This window comes from Aythya fuligula, chromosome 5 (assembly GCF_009819795.1).
Source record: "Aythya fuligula isolate bAytFul2 chromosome 5, bAytFul2.pri, whole genome shotgun sequence".
Lineage (NCBI taxonomy): Eukaryota > Metazoa > Chordata > Aves > Anseriformes > Anatidae > Aythya > Aythya fuligula.
In genome coordinates, this window is record NC_045563.1 from 23,766,971 (window position 1) to 23,782,065 (window position 15,095).

General features: G+C 35.4%; 1 protein-coding gene across 17 annotated transcripts in view; it reads right to left on the reverse strand.

The window, feature by feature from the left end:
• RALGAPA1 (Ral GTPase activating protein catalytic subunit alpha 1) overlaps positions 1-15,095 on the reverse strand; it is a 125,674-nt gene that overhangs the window by 37,107 nt on the left and 73,472 nt on the right. For all 17 annotated transcript variants that reach the window (XM_032188282.1, XM_032188280.1, XM_032188284.1 and 14 more), the window contains 5 exons: positions 14,562-14,745; positions 6,862-7,726; positions 5,281-5,352; positions 3,851-3,974; positions 3,011-3,166 (listed from right to left, as the gene is read on the reverse strand). In XM_032188282.1, the coding sequence (XP_032044173.1) occupies positions 3,011-3,166; positions 3,851-3,974; positions 5,281-5,352; positions 6,862-7,726; positions 14,562-14,745 (1,401 nt within the window). The remainder of the gene's footprint in view (positions 1-3,010; positions 3,167-3,850; positions 3,975-5,280; positions 5,353-6,861; positions 7,727-14,561; positions 14,746-15,095) is intronic.

The window sequence follows — 15,095 nt, forward strand, 5'->3', positions numbered from 1 at the left end:
TACTCCAATTGTTAATAACATTACTATTATTTATTTACATGTCTTGTGTATAAGCTCATGTACAACACCTCCACTCAGTTATCTGTGTAAGGAAGGAGCAGATAGACTGGTGATAAGCTGTAGAGACAGATAGGAGCTTTTTCACTCTGTGAACTGAGTTTTCACAGTTTCATTTAATTCTGACATTTTCTTTGCAAGTTGTTCTTGTCAGGCTACTGTTAATGCTTTTTACTCTAACTTTTAATTCTAGAGAAAAAGAAACTGGGTTATATTATCGACCTTAAATCTTTAATATAGTATTTACAAATTAAATACATTCTTTGGTTATGCTTAACTTTCAATGTTAAGTTCCTCTATACATCCAGAAGTTTTTTATTTGTTCTTCCTGTAATCATGTCCTTTCTTGCTCTTGTTCATGTCTTCAGTAACAAATGCTTCAGAGGCATCCAAGACACTTAGAAGTTTTATTTACTGCTCTTTAAGACTGATGGAAAATAAGTTTAAAATTGGGTTGGCCTCTGAAACAGCAGAATCTTGATTTTGCAGTGGCTGGACCGGCAGGAAGAAGTTTTGCTTTAATTTAATTTAATTTCCATTTATAAGATGAACCTATCATGCACCTCTAGGCACTTCTACAATATAAAAAACAGCAGCATTACTAAGCCAACAACTGCAAGTTTGCTTGTTTTTCTCTTTGAATGAAAGAAAGCACACGAAAAAACAGAGAAACTCAAAACTCAAGTTTCTCTGAAGGTCATGAACAGTACATGCACTCAGAACAATTACACGTGTTAGCACACACATGGCACTCAGATGACTTTGAGGTCCACACTACTGGGTGTGAGCTTGTGCTGGATAGCACCTCATAAAATGGTGCATCTCATAAAAACAGGTCTTTTTCTGATCTGTTCACAGACTAAGCAGCACAAGCAGTTCTACGAACAGTAAAAGAATTAAACCTGTTTTCCTATGGCCCTGACTTGCTGTTTTTTTACCCAAGGTGCAAACATGATCATTTTCTCTAATTTGGGATGACACTCATAGTATCTCTCTCTTGTGCTGGATCCTTGATGTCTAATGTTTTCCCATACAGTCTTTACCCGATGAGTAGGAAGGAGTCTCTCCTACTCCTTTATTTAGCCCATCTTCATTGAACATACAAGAAATTTCCAATATGTCTCTACTAAATTTGATTGAAATGGTTAAAAAAAATAAATTAGGGGAGGACATAAAGGCAGACTCACAAGCCTTTGTTCATTAGGAAACTGGGCTATAAATGAACAAAAAACACATGCAGAGGAAGAACGGGCAAGAAAGCAATGCAGAATAAAGTAGCTTGATTAAAGTTAAATGACCCATCAGCAGTGGGCTACAAATACAATCCCAATCTTTTGATATGTACCCTCATGACATATCCATACAGACCTCAAATATTCTTAATTACTGAAAAGTGAGATTGTGGGTGAAAGAGGAGAGAAACAGGCCTGGGGCAAATTGGAGTTGTTAAAAAAGTCCAGCTGACACCACTTTCACAAGTGAAATCACAGGAGGCATGGAGCAGCACTGAACCTTTTCTGGCAGAACAGCTCTATTTAGATTCTGAGTGCTCCTGGAAACAGACATGAGATCTTTCCTGCGTGTTCTGCTGAAGCCTACAGCATATGCAAATTATTTAAGAAAAAATAATTAATTTTCATTATTATTATCTTTCCCCCGTCAACACTTTTTAATGCTCTAATTCAAACATTATATGCAAGGACTGTAAGCTTAATTACAAGCTTATAAATTATAAAAAGCATAATTATAAAATCAATTTGCTGTTTAAAAAATTCAGAAGCCAGTCAACTTAGCAGTATATATTGTAGCAATGTATATATATTATATTCTACACTAGAACAATAGCAACAATCTTGTTCAAAAATTAATTATATTTTCTAATAAACCAATTTTATAAATCATTTAATAACCTGAGTATTACTCTGGCTATACTTCATAGAATAAAGAACAGGAAGGGCCCAGCACCATAGGCATACAAGAAAAAATATTTTTAATTAAAAAAATAATAATCTGAGATGCGACAGCAAGATGTTAGAATTCATAGTCAGTCTATAATAATAACAATAACAACAATAATATTTTTTCTTCAAGTTGAACACAAAGAACAAAAAAGTCATTAATAATTGAAGTTTGCCAGAGGCATGGCTATTTCTCTCTTTACTAACTGTCTACTGTCTGATTTAATTACAAGTATTAAACTCCATGCTGAGGTCAACCAGCTTCAGTTCCTCCAATATTACACTTCAACCAGTGCTCATTAACGTGTCTACTGAATGGATTAGCACATCTGAAGATGTATGTACCTAGAACAGGGGACAGTCTAATGACAGCCAATTGTTCATTTATAATAGGACGCATGTTGGAGGCCGTAACTTATTATCACTAATGTGGAATTTATTAAATTCTAAAGAAAAAATACCAATACAGAAAACCATTCTTTTCTTAATGTGGCTATAAGAGATCTTATCACCGTTGAACACTTGTGCCTGTTCTAAAACAAAACACCTTATATAAACACTGTCCAATTATTAATATTTTAAACTTTTTAAGAGGAAAAATTAGGTTAATAGACAGCATGTGACTCTTCAGTGAATAAAAAGTCACCTTAGAAAGTACTCATCATATATTTATTAATTGGCATAGTCTCAAATCTAAAATATCATTCAGATGTACTGCTTTTTCTCCTACACAATTACCTCCCTTAATTTTTCACACTATTCATGTGATCCCACCAACGTTTGCAATGATGACAAAATACACCCCTATGGCAAAATTAAGGATTGACAGAGAATAATTTATACGGCTTAACCTCCTTCAGTAAAATGCCACGTAGTAGCAAGTAAAGGTATTATGTTTTATGATTTTTTTTAGAGAAAGTTACTGGATTTTCTTTTTAGAATGACTCTTATGGGGTTATTTCCTCAAATAAAACCTGTTAATCATAAAAACCTACCTTTTTTGTTAGAGAGTCATCTGAATCAGAAGGCATTCTTGTTGACACATGAAACATTACTTCTACTGTCGAGGTAGCAAAATATGGAGTGGTCAATCCAGTGCTTTTGTTTTTTTGCAGTCCTCCCATAAAGCCACAATGGTTTGTGAGATTCACCTACAAGTAAAGTCCAGGAGACATTAGGGAAAAAAATCAAGTGATAAATACATTCTTTACACACTTTTTAAATTTTTTTTTCAATGGAATTTTAAAAATTGAAGGTCACTTTTCATAACACTGTCAGTACAATTATGTTTATCTAGCAGTGTTCAGACTCACTGACTAGACTGGAAATCAACTGCAGTGCAGTGGCATTCTATATTCCATGATCACCACAGATGTTGCTGGGAAGATGACGTTGGAAAAAGGTAAGGGATGTGTATATGAGTATCTATTTCATTACTCCCTGACCTATTGGCAGTAGTGAATCACACATGCTTTTTGACTTTATAAAAATTCTGTGATACTACATCAGCTCTCACCTGAGCTCTGAAGAAACCCTGCATGAGAGGCATCACAGGCCCACAGGGCAATCAAGATGCCTGCTAATCAGTCCATGAAAGACAAGTACAGGACTGCATATTACTGAATAATCTCTGCCTGCTTTAACTTTCCTAAATTGAAAGAGCTTAGAAATATATAGCTAGTATTGTAATAAAATTAAAACCAGAATCATTTTCTTTACGCTACTAGCAAAACAGTCTATTTTAGTATTTGTAAGTAATGTTAAAGAAACAACAAATTGTAAGATCTATAATTTTCTCTATAAACAAACTTAAGATAAAACTTTTGAATAAATACCTCCCAGCCAAGACCAGCTACAAAATCCTCATAGGCTTGACTTCCCCCAGTATTAGTAAGAATGGAGTGTTTATCTTCTTGTCCCTCAGCAACATAAAACACTGCAATCTTGTGGGTCTCTCGGCTGCAAAACACAGGATGGTCAGTCACTGCATGACAGTGCCTTTGCTAATACGAAACCAAAATATGCAAACAGTACACACAGAACATGACTTGTATAACTTCGAAAAAGACAGCAGAAGCAACGTACAACTTCTTTGAACATCTTCTCTATTTCCATATACCCATTCTGTCATTTCTAGTCTGATCTCTAAAGCCTAAAGTTTGGCAATACGTGTACAGCATTTACCCCCTTCATCACTTTTAAGATGTGATGGTGCTGGCACTACCAATTGCTAACAGAATAGCTGGGGTTTTGAGATGAACAAAACCTGTAATGCAGGCATTTACATCGCACTGCCCATTAACAACAAGGCTTTGTGAATGCTGTTGCAAATGCATTTTAAGCAGATGAATTATTTTTAAGTACTACAATGTCTCTTGTTCACAGCTTGCAGTTAGACATTGGAGCAACTGAAGGTAGTTTCACACACTTTGCTCATTGATTACTCAACTGTGATAGATTATCCAAAATCAGTCCAAGCAGTAACTACCAATTTCCCAGGGTATGCTTTGAATGCATTCAGTACTGTCCCTGAAGCAAAGCAATTCCCACAACCCTTCTACCTGTAAAATTTTCACAGTCCACGTTAAGTGAGTTCCCATCTTGCCTAACTGCTGAAATTAATTGCAGTGCCACAAGGGCAGAAAGATAACATTTCCTTCTAATATCCATCCCTGAATGCCCTCATCAGTGTATTGAGAAAGCCCTCAGAGGCTAGTTTGGTGCTCATTTGCAAAGAACTCATCAAACTAAAAGTCTGTTTTATACACTAAACTACCATCATTTGGCTTGAGAGACTGGATTTTCCTGGATATAGTCTAAAGCCTCCACTGGACGTTATTTAAACATATACAGAAATAATTCAAACTTGTTAATTCAGTGCTACATCTCCACTTATAATTCCACATCTTCAAATACTAAGAGCATTGGAAAACAGCTAAACAAGTAACTGAAGCTAAAAAGATGGAGACTTACTTATCTATGTTTTAAATATTTTTTAAAGTTATTTTAAAAATAAAATAATCCCATGTTACATATACAGATTTTCATAATTTTAAGTTACTTTGAAATTTGCTCTGTTTCATGACATTCTACCTGCAGAATTTCACTCTACAAGTAACAATAATGCAACTTCAATGTAACAACGATAACTACAGTATAAATGAATAATTTACATTTTTTTTTTAATCAGTTCAATTCTCTCATCTATGCAATTAAGTATAAAACATAAAACAAATAAGGTAGGGTAGCCATTAGAAGAATTTACCATTGTCTTGAATCCAAATTTCTGAGTTCTCGAAGTAACTTCTCATTTTTCTTCAAGAGATGAAAGCTCCTTCTAAATAGAGAAATTTGTGATTTTTTTTATTACCTGTTCACCTGGAACACCAGAACAGTACAAGAACTGTACAAAACATTTCCAGGTCCAAGCAAGAATAGCCAACAAATGCTTTTGCTTTTTCAACAGTCCTTTCTTAAATAAAATGATTAAAGTATCTTTTTAAAAAAAATATGTACAAGCCATTTTTAACTCCAGGAAATCTTCTATATCCATTATAACCCTGAAAACAACCTTTATTTCTTTCCACTTGCTTCTGTACACCTACCGGATCAAGCTGCAAACTCCTCTCTACGGAAGAAGGGACAGAATTGTCTTTGATGCATATATAAACTGTAAACTTTACTAGGCCAAAATATTACATGTTTAGTGACAAAAGACGCTCCTGTAATCTACTGTTCTAGGGAGTTAGTGCACTAAACACTGAGCTGCTGCTCTTCTGAATTGCTGAAGAAAACAGAGCACAGCTCAGTAGTCGCCCAGCCAGCTGTAGCTATTTAAAGGAAAAAAACACAAAACAATATGTTACAGCCAGAAAGGCACTTCTCATTTTTAACGAAATTGCACTTAAGATGTTTCCCATAAAACACAGTGGAATTAATTTAAGAGCAGTAGTGCTATCCAAAACACCAACATTTTTGAAGTAAAAAAAATTTGATTCCAGTGGTATCTCAGTGACATGGGCTATTCTTCTAAAAATACCCATTTTCCTTCATAGTAAGAACATTTTTCATGATCTCTAATATAAAATTTGACAGATATGGCAAAATAAATTTTCAGAATGACCCTTAAATTCTAGAATGCTAATATTTGTACACATCCACATGAACGTGCACATACATCTAAATACACCTAAACACAAGTAATAACAATAATGTAAACAGAGATATTTACTTTCATAACTGAACATGGCTTGTCTCCTGTTGTTCTAAACGATACGCAAACATTGCCAATGTCGAAATAAATAGTAGGGGACACATCTTTTTAGTTAGCTAACAAGGAGGCAATGCTTTGAGGCTGCATGCAAGCATGCTCTTAGCAGGCAAAGCAGCAGGAAACTGTCCAGCAACACAATAGCTGAGAATATGACACTTTCAGAGTCTCATTCTGGCATAGAAATGTAATGATTTTTGCACAAATGTACAAGGGAAGCAACAGAAGCAAAAAGATGTCTTGTCTACCTATGCTAGTACCCCTTGGTACAGCTGGTGAAAGGATTATTAGAAAAAATATCACTCCTTCAATTCTCCTTCCAACACTATGAACATAAATAGCAATAAAGGCAACAGGCTTCTCTTTTCTGTCTCTATAAATGACAGGCTGAAATGCAGAAGAAAACTGCCATTTTCTCCTTAGTTGCACAACCCCTCTCTGCTTTTGTTGGCTGCCCAGGAGTATTTTTGGCTTGACCCATTCTATGAACAACCATTATTACACAGTAAGAGTACCACAATACCTTTAAAAAAAAAAAAAAGTTCTTAAATACCAAGTCCTGTCTTTTCATTTTACCTTTTATCCCAAGAATTCATTCCCAATATACTGAGAAGTAGCCTGCAGTAGTAAAATGCTGACTGGGGCTTTTGTGAGGTTGGCTCGTCCTGCTCCATAGCCCTCATATTTAAATCATTGAAATGTTTTTCAACAAACTCTTTCTCTTCTGTGTGCTGTTTCAGAATTGCATTGATGACATCATTCTCCTGCTTCTCTGAGATGCAGACTGGCTGAGGAGCAGGAATGTTGAGTGAGACACCAGTTCTCTGTAAGCACTCAGGGCTTGTAACACCTAAATACTGCAAGAGCTCATCAAGGGCATCTTCTTCATCCCTAATTGTATCCCATGTCGGTACAGTGTCTCTAAATTTCCTTTTTACTTGGAGTGTAATTCCATCCCTTGAAGATATATCCTCCACGTGTTCAAAAGATGAAAGAGCATCTTCTGTTTTGTCTTGTTGAGACAGTGAAAGTGCAAAAGACGTCTGTTGTGATGATGCACATAAAGATGACGGTCCATACAAAATGGCCGAGTCCCACGAGTATTTGCCAGACAAGTCACGCACTATAATTCTGACATTTGAATTTGCAGATGCAAGTCCAGCAGATAGTCCTCCGCCAGGCATGTCGTCTTCTGCTTGGATTTGTATGCAAGACACCAAGGAAGTGTTGTTTAACACAAAGAACTGAAGGTTTGGGTTCTCAAAAAGTTCGGGAGAAAGTTCAGGACTTTCACTGTATGGATTGTCATTGTTTTCACACACTTGGCTAGTTAGCATAGCAGGACCTCCACTCATAGGATAGTGGCCTAAGTGGTTCACTAGATGTGTTATCACAGTACGAGCAGCAACAGAAATTAATCCTTGTTGCATGTGGGTTTTCACTGTGAAAGGAAGAACACAGGTTTTAAAGCAAGACTTCAGAAAACAACACTGAGATTTACTTATTTCTTTTGGTCTCTTCTTCCTCTGGAGATTTAAACAGAGGATAAGCACCATGAGCTTAGCATACAGCCAATGCAGTAACAGAAAATACACATTTTGACAAACACTGGTTTCATACATAAACAGCATGAAAAATCTCAATATAGCAAAAGAAGCATCTTAATTATTTTACAGGTTCCTTACCATACCTTGATAATCAGCGTGGTTTCTCTAAAACACACAATAGCAATTCTTATTCTAGTGAAAATAGATCTTAAATTGCTGATGAGCTAAAGATCATAATTATGTTGTAAGAAGACCATTCCCAACTGCAATGGATTTTTGTATTTATACACATCATTACATTGTGAAAAACAAAGGAACATAGATGCACAAAACCTCTAATCCATCTTAATTTCCCAGGGGAGCATATAGCTGCGGGTTAGGTTGAGAATAACACTGGATGATTTTAAAGTACTCAATCAAAGACCAGGCTGTCTATACTGAACAAAAGCTAACATTAGCAACATAATAAATAAATATATTGCACGCACAAGCCTAACTACATTTAAAAAAGTTTCAAGCTGGAAAAACTTGGAGAGAGAAAGAGAAGCAAATTGTACCCATCTTATATGAAATTCATGCTGTGAAACCTAACAATATTTCAATATAGCTTTGTGTTGTGGTTTAACCCAGCAGGCAGTAAAGTACCCCACAACCATTCACTCCCTTTCTCACCCCACAGTGGGATGGAGGGGAGAATCCGAAAAAGAGGGTAAAAACTCAGGGGTTGAGATCAAGACAGTTTGATAAGACAGAAAAGGAAATGATAGTAATAATAATAATGATAATGATAAAAGAATATACAAAGCAAGCAATGCACAATGCAGTTGCTCACCACTTGCCTAGAGATGCCCAGCCAATCCCCTAAGAGCAGCAGCACCCCTGGCCAACTCCCCCAGTTTTATTGCTCAGCATGAGGCCGTAAGGTATGGGATATCCCTGTTGTCAGTCTGTGTCAGCTGTCCTGGCTCTGTCCCCTCCCATTTTTCTGTTACCTAAAATCCATCAAACTAAAATACCCTGAAACACCTTTCTTTTTCGTTCTTTCAGTATTTTTAATTTTTCATTCACTCAGTATTTACTCAGAAAATGTAACCTCTTGGATAAGTAAGAATAATTAGCCCATCTCCCTTTATACTGGATATTAATACACAATAAAAACTAATGCTTAATAAACTAACGTCTTTTTGCAGTTCAAGGTCCAAATTTGTTTACCTAGAAAAACTGCAATTGGTTTAACTTGAAAAAATAAAGGCCAATTTGTAATGCATAATGACTGTTGTGACAGTTAATTAGTTTCTAAAGCACTGAATCTTTTCTGCATCTGCAAAAATAAACAAATAGTATATATTTCCTTGTTTTTTTTTTGTCTTTTTTCTTTTTTTCTCTCCCAAGGTTTGGGTAAAGCATGTAAGGGACATTTAGGAATCCGGCTCTTCCATACCTTTAGGGAGCATTACATCTGAACTGCCAAAAGGAAAACATCTTATCCTGTTAATAAAGCAGCTTAATTTCTATACTATCCTAAAACTCAGAAAAATTTCACATATTTCGATTAAGTCCTTGAAAACAGATAAAAACAAATTAGATATAGTATTTTATTATCAACAGCCTTCTTGAAGCTTAAAAATTAACAAACATAAAAACATTCAGTGAAGCTGAATTAAATGCCCAGATACTGATAGCATATGAGGAAATTAAGTTATAGTGCCATCTGCTGAAACGTAAGAAGGAACTGTAAGCAAGTGTATACAAGACAAAGAAAACAAGTTGGATGCTTGAAGAATAATTTATCTGTGCTACTAAGCAGCACCTGGACAGTGCAGATGCTGGCCACCTCTGTCAGCACATTTACGCCAAATGTTTACAACTTGTTACTGCACAGATAAGCACGATAATGCTTTTGCCAGGTTCCTAGGAACAGATGTGAGCTTCCCAGCTATGTGAAGTCTCACACTGAATAGACTGTCTTCAGTGTGTTTCTGCTGAAACAACTGAAGCACGAGGGATTTAATAGCATGTAAGCTATTACTATTGCTATTTTGTGGCAAACCCTAAAGATCTCAAACCATATCACAGACGTATTGTGCCTACATGCATAAAGATACTGCTTTAGGAGCTGGAAGACATACAGAAAGACATGCAATGAGACAAAGAATGGAACATCAAGCTAAAATTTGGAAGGTCCATTTCCCAGCCCTACCACAGTCATTCTACGAAAATATTATTGCAGTTCTTTTTTTTTTTTAAACATTTTAATTCAATAATATAAATCTCTAAGTGCCTCCACTAGAACATGAGAACAGTACTTCTCACTGCATCTCTTCAGAGTATGTTAATGTTGATCACTTGATCCAAAAACGTCACAGAAAACTTAAATCAGAACTATTAAGAGAAGCGTACAGAAAAATAAACTCTAAGACATAGCCTGTTATGTTGAAATAAAATAAAGCAGTCTCTATAAACATTTTTGCCACATAGCAAATTAGATTTTGGTGATGGTTTCCCTTATTAAAAAAGGAAACCAAACAAACAAATCAAAAACCAAACAATAATGCATTTGGAAAATATGAGAGTTTTAAATTAAATTTGTAACATGTAGGATACATTTAGGAATTTGTTCCTAGAAGCACATCTCCTCAACCAAGAACAACTGCATATTCAATATATTACAACTCTTAAAATGAATATCTAAACCATGCACTGTGTTTCGAAAGGACAGCTCAAAATATGCAATAATGCAAGCCATCACAGCTTTACTACAAATTCTACCAACTAAGCCATGCTATTGCACATTAAAGAAGTATAACTGGCTGCTTTGCCAACAGGTAATCCTAAGGGAACACATCTCTGCTCTCTTTACAGCAGTAGAGTCTTTCACTTGGGCAATGCAATTTGCATGTGTACGTGATCACTTGGTAATTTGCTAGAAGCATGTTACATTTTTCTCAGTTCCTGAAATTACCACTTTTGTGGGAAGAATGAAAGTCCATCGCCACTAATTTGTATCAGTGGCATGAACGGAGGATTCCTGAATTTCCTTAGGATGTGTTGTTAACACTTTACTTCAACTTTGGCTGAACTGCTCCTAAACAACTACAGTTATGTAGTAGAAGGAAAAAGTAATGACTGAGGGTAGAATTAAACTCTCCTCATCCTTTTGAATGATGCACCAGTACAGAGTGACTCATCTCAGTTAAAAGCACAAACTGGAGAAATGTGATGAATCATTCTCTGGAAACTCTTCTTTTCCTCCATTACTTTTAGATGGAGCCTAAGAGAATTCAGCTTAGTTTAGTTATCTAAATTTTACATTAGTTTATGGAAGTCCTACTCCTTTCCAATTTTAAGCTACAGGTACAGAGAGAAACCCTCTCTAGAATATCCATCACAAAACACAAACCTGGATGCACCATGTATAGGCTATTTTTTAAAATGTGTACTTTTTGTCTCCTTTCAGTAAAAAAGCGAACAGCAGCAAAGCCTTAAAAAATGTGAAAGTACCTTATTTTTCTAATTTTTGAAGAAAAACAAAGACTAAATTTACATCACATGGAGAACTTTTCTTCGGAAATTCGAACATGTTAGGAAAAATGATCAGTCTACACAAAACAGTTTAAAAATGTTTGAAGAAATGACATAAATAGGGTAAAATACATGATGTCAATAACTGATGCACCACTATGTCTATGCAATGCAACTACTGCCTTTCCAATCACATCTACCTCTAACAGATTGATTTATGAAGGACAGGATTTAAAGTGTTTTGCCTACAGTTGCAAAGAGATTCCTGTAATATATTATTTCCTTCCAACTAGACTCTATTCAATGGTCTGATTTTGCTATCTATTAATATTAGAAGATATATAGCACTTGCTTAACTCTACATATTTTCATGTAGCCACCTTCCTTGTTTATACACGTGTTACGAAAATAATTGTACTTTTTTCGAAAATGTTCACATCATTTAATATAAACATTAAAAAAAAAATTAAATGAGAGGCTCCGTTTTAATTCTCCCTCATATATGTTCATGGTTCTTTAATGACAGGTAAAAGATCAGAAGTAGGTGAGCAGATCATGGCACAATATAACTAACCTGTACGCTATAATGCTGTACTTCTTGGTGAAAGTATACCTGTATCAGTGTGATACTGACTCCAGGCTAGTTAGGCGCGGTTAATCAGCACAGGCAGCACTTAATGACTGTACTGTAGCTAGAGGAAGCTGTTGTTGCTACAAGCTGGAGGATATGGTCATCTAGTAGACATGCTCTGTGATTCCTTAGATGTATGAATGCACCACAGACTTGCTGTCTGCAAATTCTGATGATGCAAGAAAAGCTGCTTATTGAAGTCTAATGTTAGCTGCTGGAAGTTCTTTCTGGTCTAAATATAACACTTTAATATACTTAACACAATTTCAAGATCATACTTTGTGCATCTTATGCTGCAATTTACCACTTTATTGGAAAAATAAAAAAAAAGGAGGAAAAAGCAGTTTCACTAATTCTATCTAATGCCTTCCTTACAAGAGACAGCATCTGGCAAGTTAACGAAAGAAAGATGGGAATATACCTTTTCTCTCCCCCCAACGCGTGTTTCCAGAGGATTTAAGAAATCTTTGCACAGCTGTTTATTGGAGGGCTTGCTCCAACCTCTGAATAGGTCCTGTCCCCATTATATAGCTGTACCACTGAAAGTCCATACCAATTTGTACTGTGGGTAAGTGTCCATAAAACTTGTGATGGATCTGACCTTGAGCAATGGGAGGGCATAATGGGGTACAAGAATCACAACCCTTAAAGTGGTAACAAGCATCCTGTTTAGAATACTACTGTTTCAGTACTTTCACTTTTGCTTGTTACCTAAGGAAAGAGTCTAGCAATCCCCACCCTATCTTTGTGTAACTTGCCTGATTTCCCTACTACTGCTGTCCTACCTGTTTCCATAATCTTCAAAAAGATATGATAGCACTTCTACTCTACTAAATGAGATGCTGACAAACTGCTCTGCTACTATCTTGCACTAACTGACCCCCTTGTCTTGATTGAGTCCTAGGCTGGTCATTATCCACTAAATTTACTTGTCCAATTCCTTCAACAGTGTCAGAGATGCTGTGTGATCAGTTAAAAACTGCCAATTTTATTCTCTTCCTGGCAATGTAGGCTAGAAGTGCCAAGGTTGCAAGACCATGGTTGTGTTATAATGCTGTCATTTGCCAATTAAATTTTGCAATCTGACTTACAATTCCTGAGTTCTAAAACTTTAAAAACATACGGGTCTTCCCTAACTTATCTGGAGAGAGAGAAAAGGCACACCTGAAATTACTTTTATTTAGAAATTTAACAAGAAATCATAAAAGAACGGATCACATACGGAAATGCAAAATGAAGATATCAATGCTAAGGCTTTGTGCAACTGCATTCATTTAAAGAGAAATCTATTCAGGGTTGTCTTTTCAGATTGTCAGATTAAACAAGCCACACAGCATTTGCTGCAAACCCATAATTACAGATTATTACAGAATACAAAAGATGCCAGGCATAAAAAGCTACTACAATTCACTACACTGTAATAGAACATGCGGTGGAAGTTAATTTTGGCAAATGCTTTAAATATTAGCTTTACATAATATGTATAGGTGAGACTGTAATTAGGACAGAATGAATCCTTCGAAGCCTCTTTCATTCTGACCCAGCAGATGATTACTTTTTACTAATAAGACCACAGCCATTTGACAAAAAGCCAACTATAGTACCTTGCTTCATTCTTCAGTAAATTTAATAATTACAGCTCCTCCTGCCAATAGTTCTCAAATCAGACTTGTTCAATCCAATACTGAGCTTATTAGGGGACAGCTCTATGTTTAGAATTCTTTGGCCAAAAAAGTACTTGAGGATGATGAAGCATGCCTTAGACAAGGGCACAATGATTAGCCATTTTCTCTACATAAAAAACAGCACGTAGTCACTACAGACCACAAAATCACCTGCTGTTAGCACACAGCTGCTACAAAGAGCTTCTGCATTTATCTGGTTCTTAATACCTTTAAGGAAGCCTAAATGGAACAACTTAATATGGAAGGAGAATAGCACTACACAGAATTTCTGGTATCAGTATTAATTTCATCTTTTTCAATTTTCTTCCCAAAGTAGCCATCTGATATTTACTAGATACAGAGGAATAGTATATATTATACAGTGTATCTTAGTTTCTTATTTTTATTTTTGAGTTCTGAAGAAAATGCTAATTCTCAGGTATCTTATGGTTCCAAACAGATGAGAGAAAATTTCTCTTCTAAAAGTGTAAATAGAACAACAACAAATTATGACAAGTTAAAAAAAAAAAAAAAAAAGCTTATAATATTGCAATCTCAGATAAGAACAAAATCTGAAATATTTTTAGAAAAAGGAGTAAAGCTAAGAAAAAAATAATTTACTGAAAGTAAACTCAAAAGCAACATTTATCCATGCTGCAATCCGTAACGCTTTTTGTTGATACAGAGCACAGAAGAATCTGTATCAAATTGATCTTCACATTGTTCAGAAGATATATATTTCAGTTAATTGAACAGTAATTGCTCAAAATTATGTTAGCTAATTCCATACTAATGGTCCTTACGTAGTGTCTAGTTATAATTTAAAACTTATGCTTTAGACAAACACTTCAATAGTGGAAACCAAGATAAAAATCTTTTTGAAAGAAAATGTATTTAGGCAATTTCACAAACCTTCAGTGACTGGCTGAAGTTTAGAAGAACGCTCAGAGTCTGGAGAATGCAGTGGTTCTGGTTCCTTCAAGCTTTCTAAATGCATAAAAGGATCGTAGTCCACACATGCCAAATCAGAAAGACTTAGAGGAAAATATTTGGGGTTGCTAAAACACTGAGAACCATAGACACATCCATGAAGAACCTAGAAAAAAACCAGGATTTCATCACATTAATTACTGAAATGTCTATCTGATAGTTTTATAAGAAATTAAGTTTATTTTTATTTACATTTTCAAATGAAATTGTTAGAAGCATGTAGGTAGGATAAAATGATGGAAAATTTTAGATGCTCAATATTTACAGAAACAAACACAGGTCTGCAAAGAAAACCACTAAAATTGTGTCTACATTGAAGTGGAATTTAACAGTACAGAAACATGAAACACATTTTCCAACAAATCATTAAGCCACTTTTATTTGTAGATCTCCTGTCCCCAATAACTACATACACTAGCTCTATGCTGTTGGAGGTTTTAATCCCATTCACTTAAA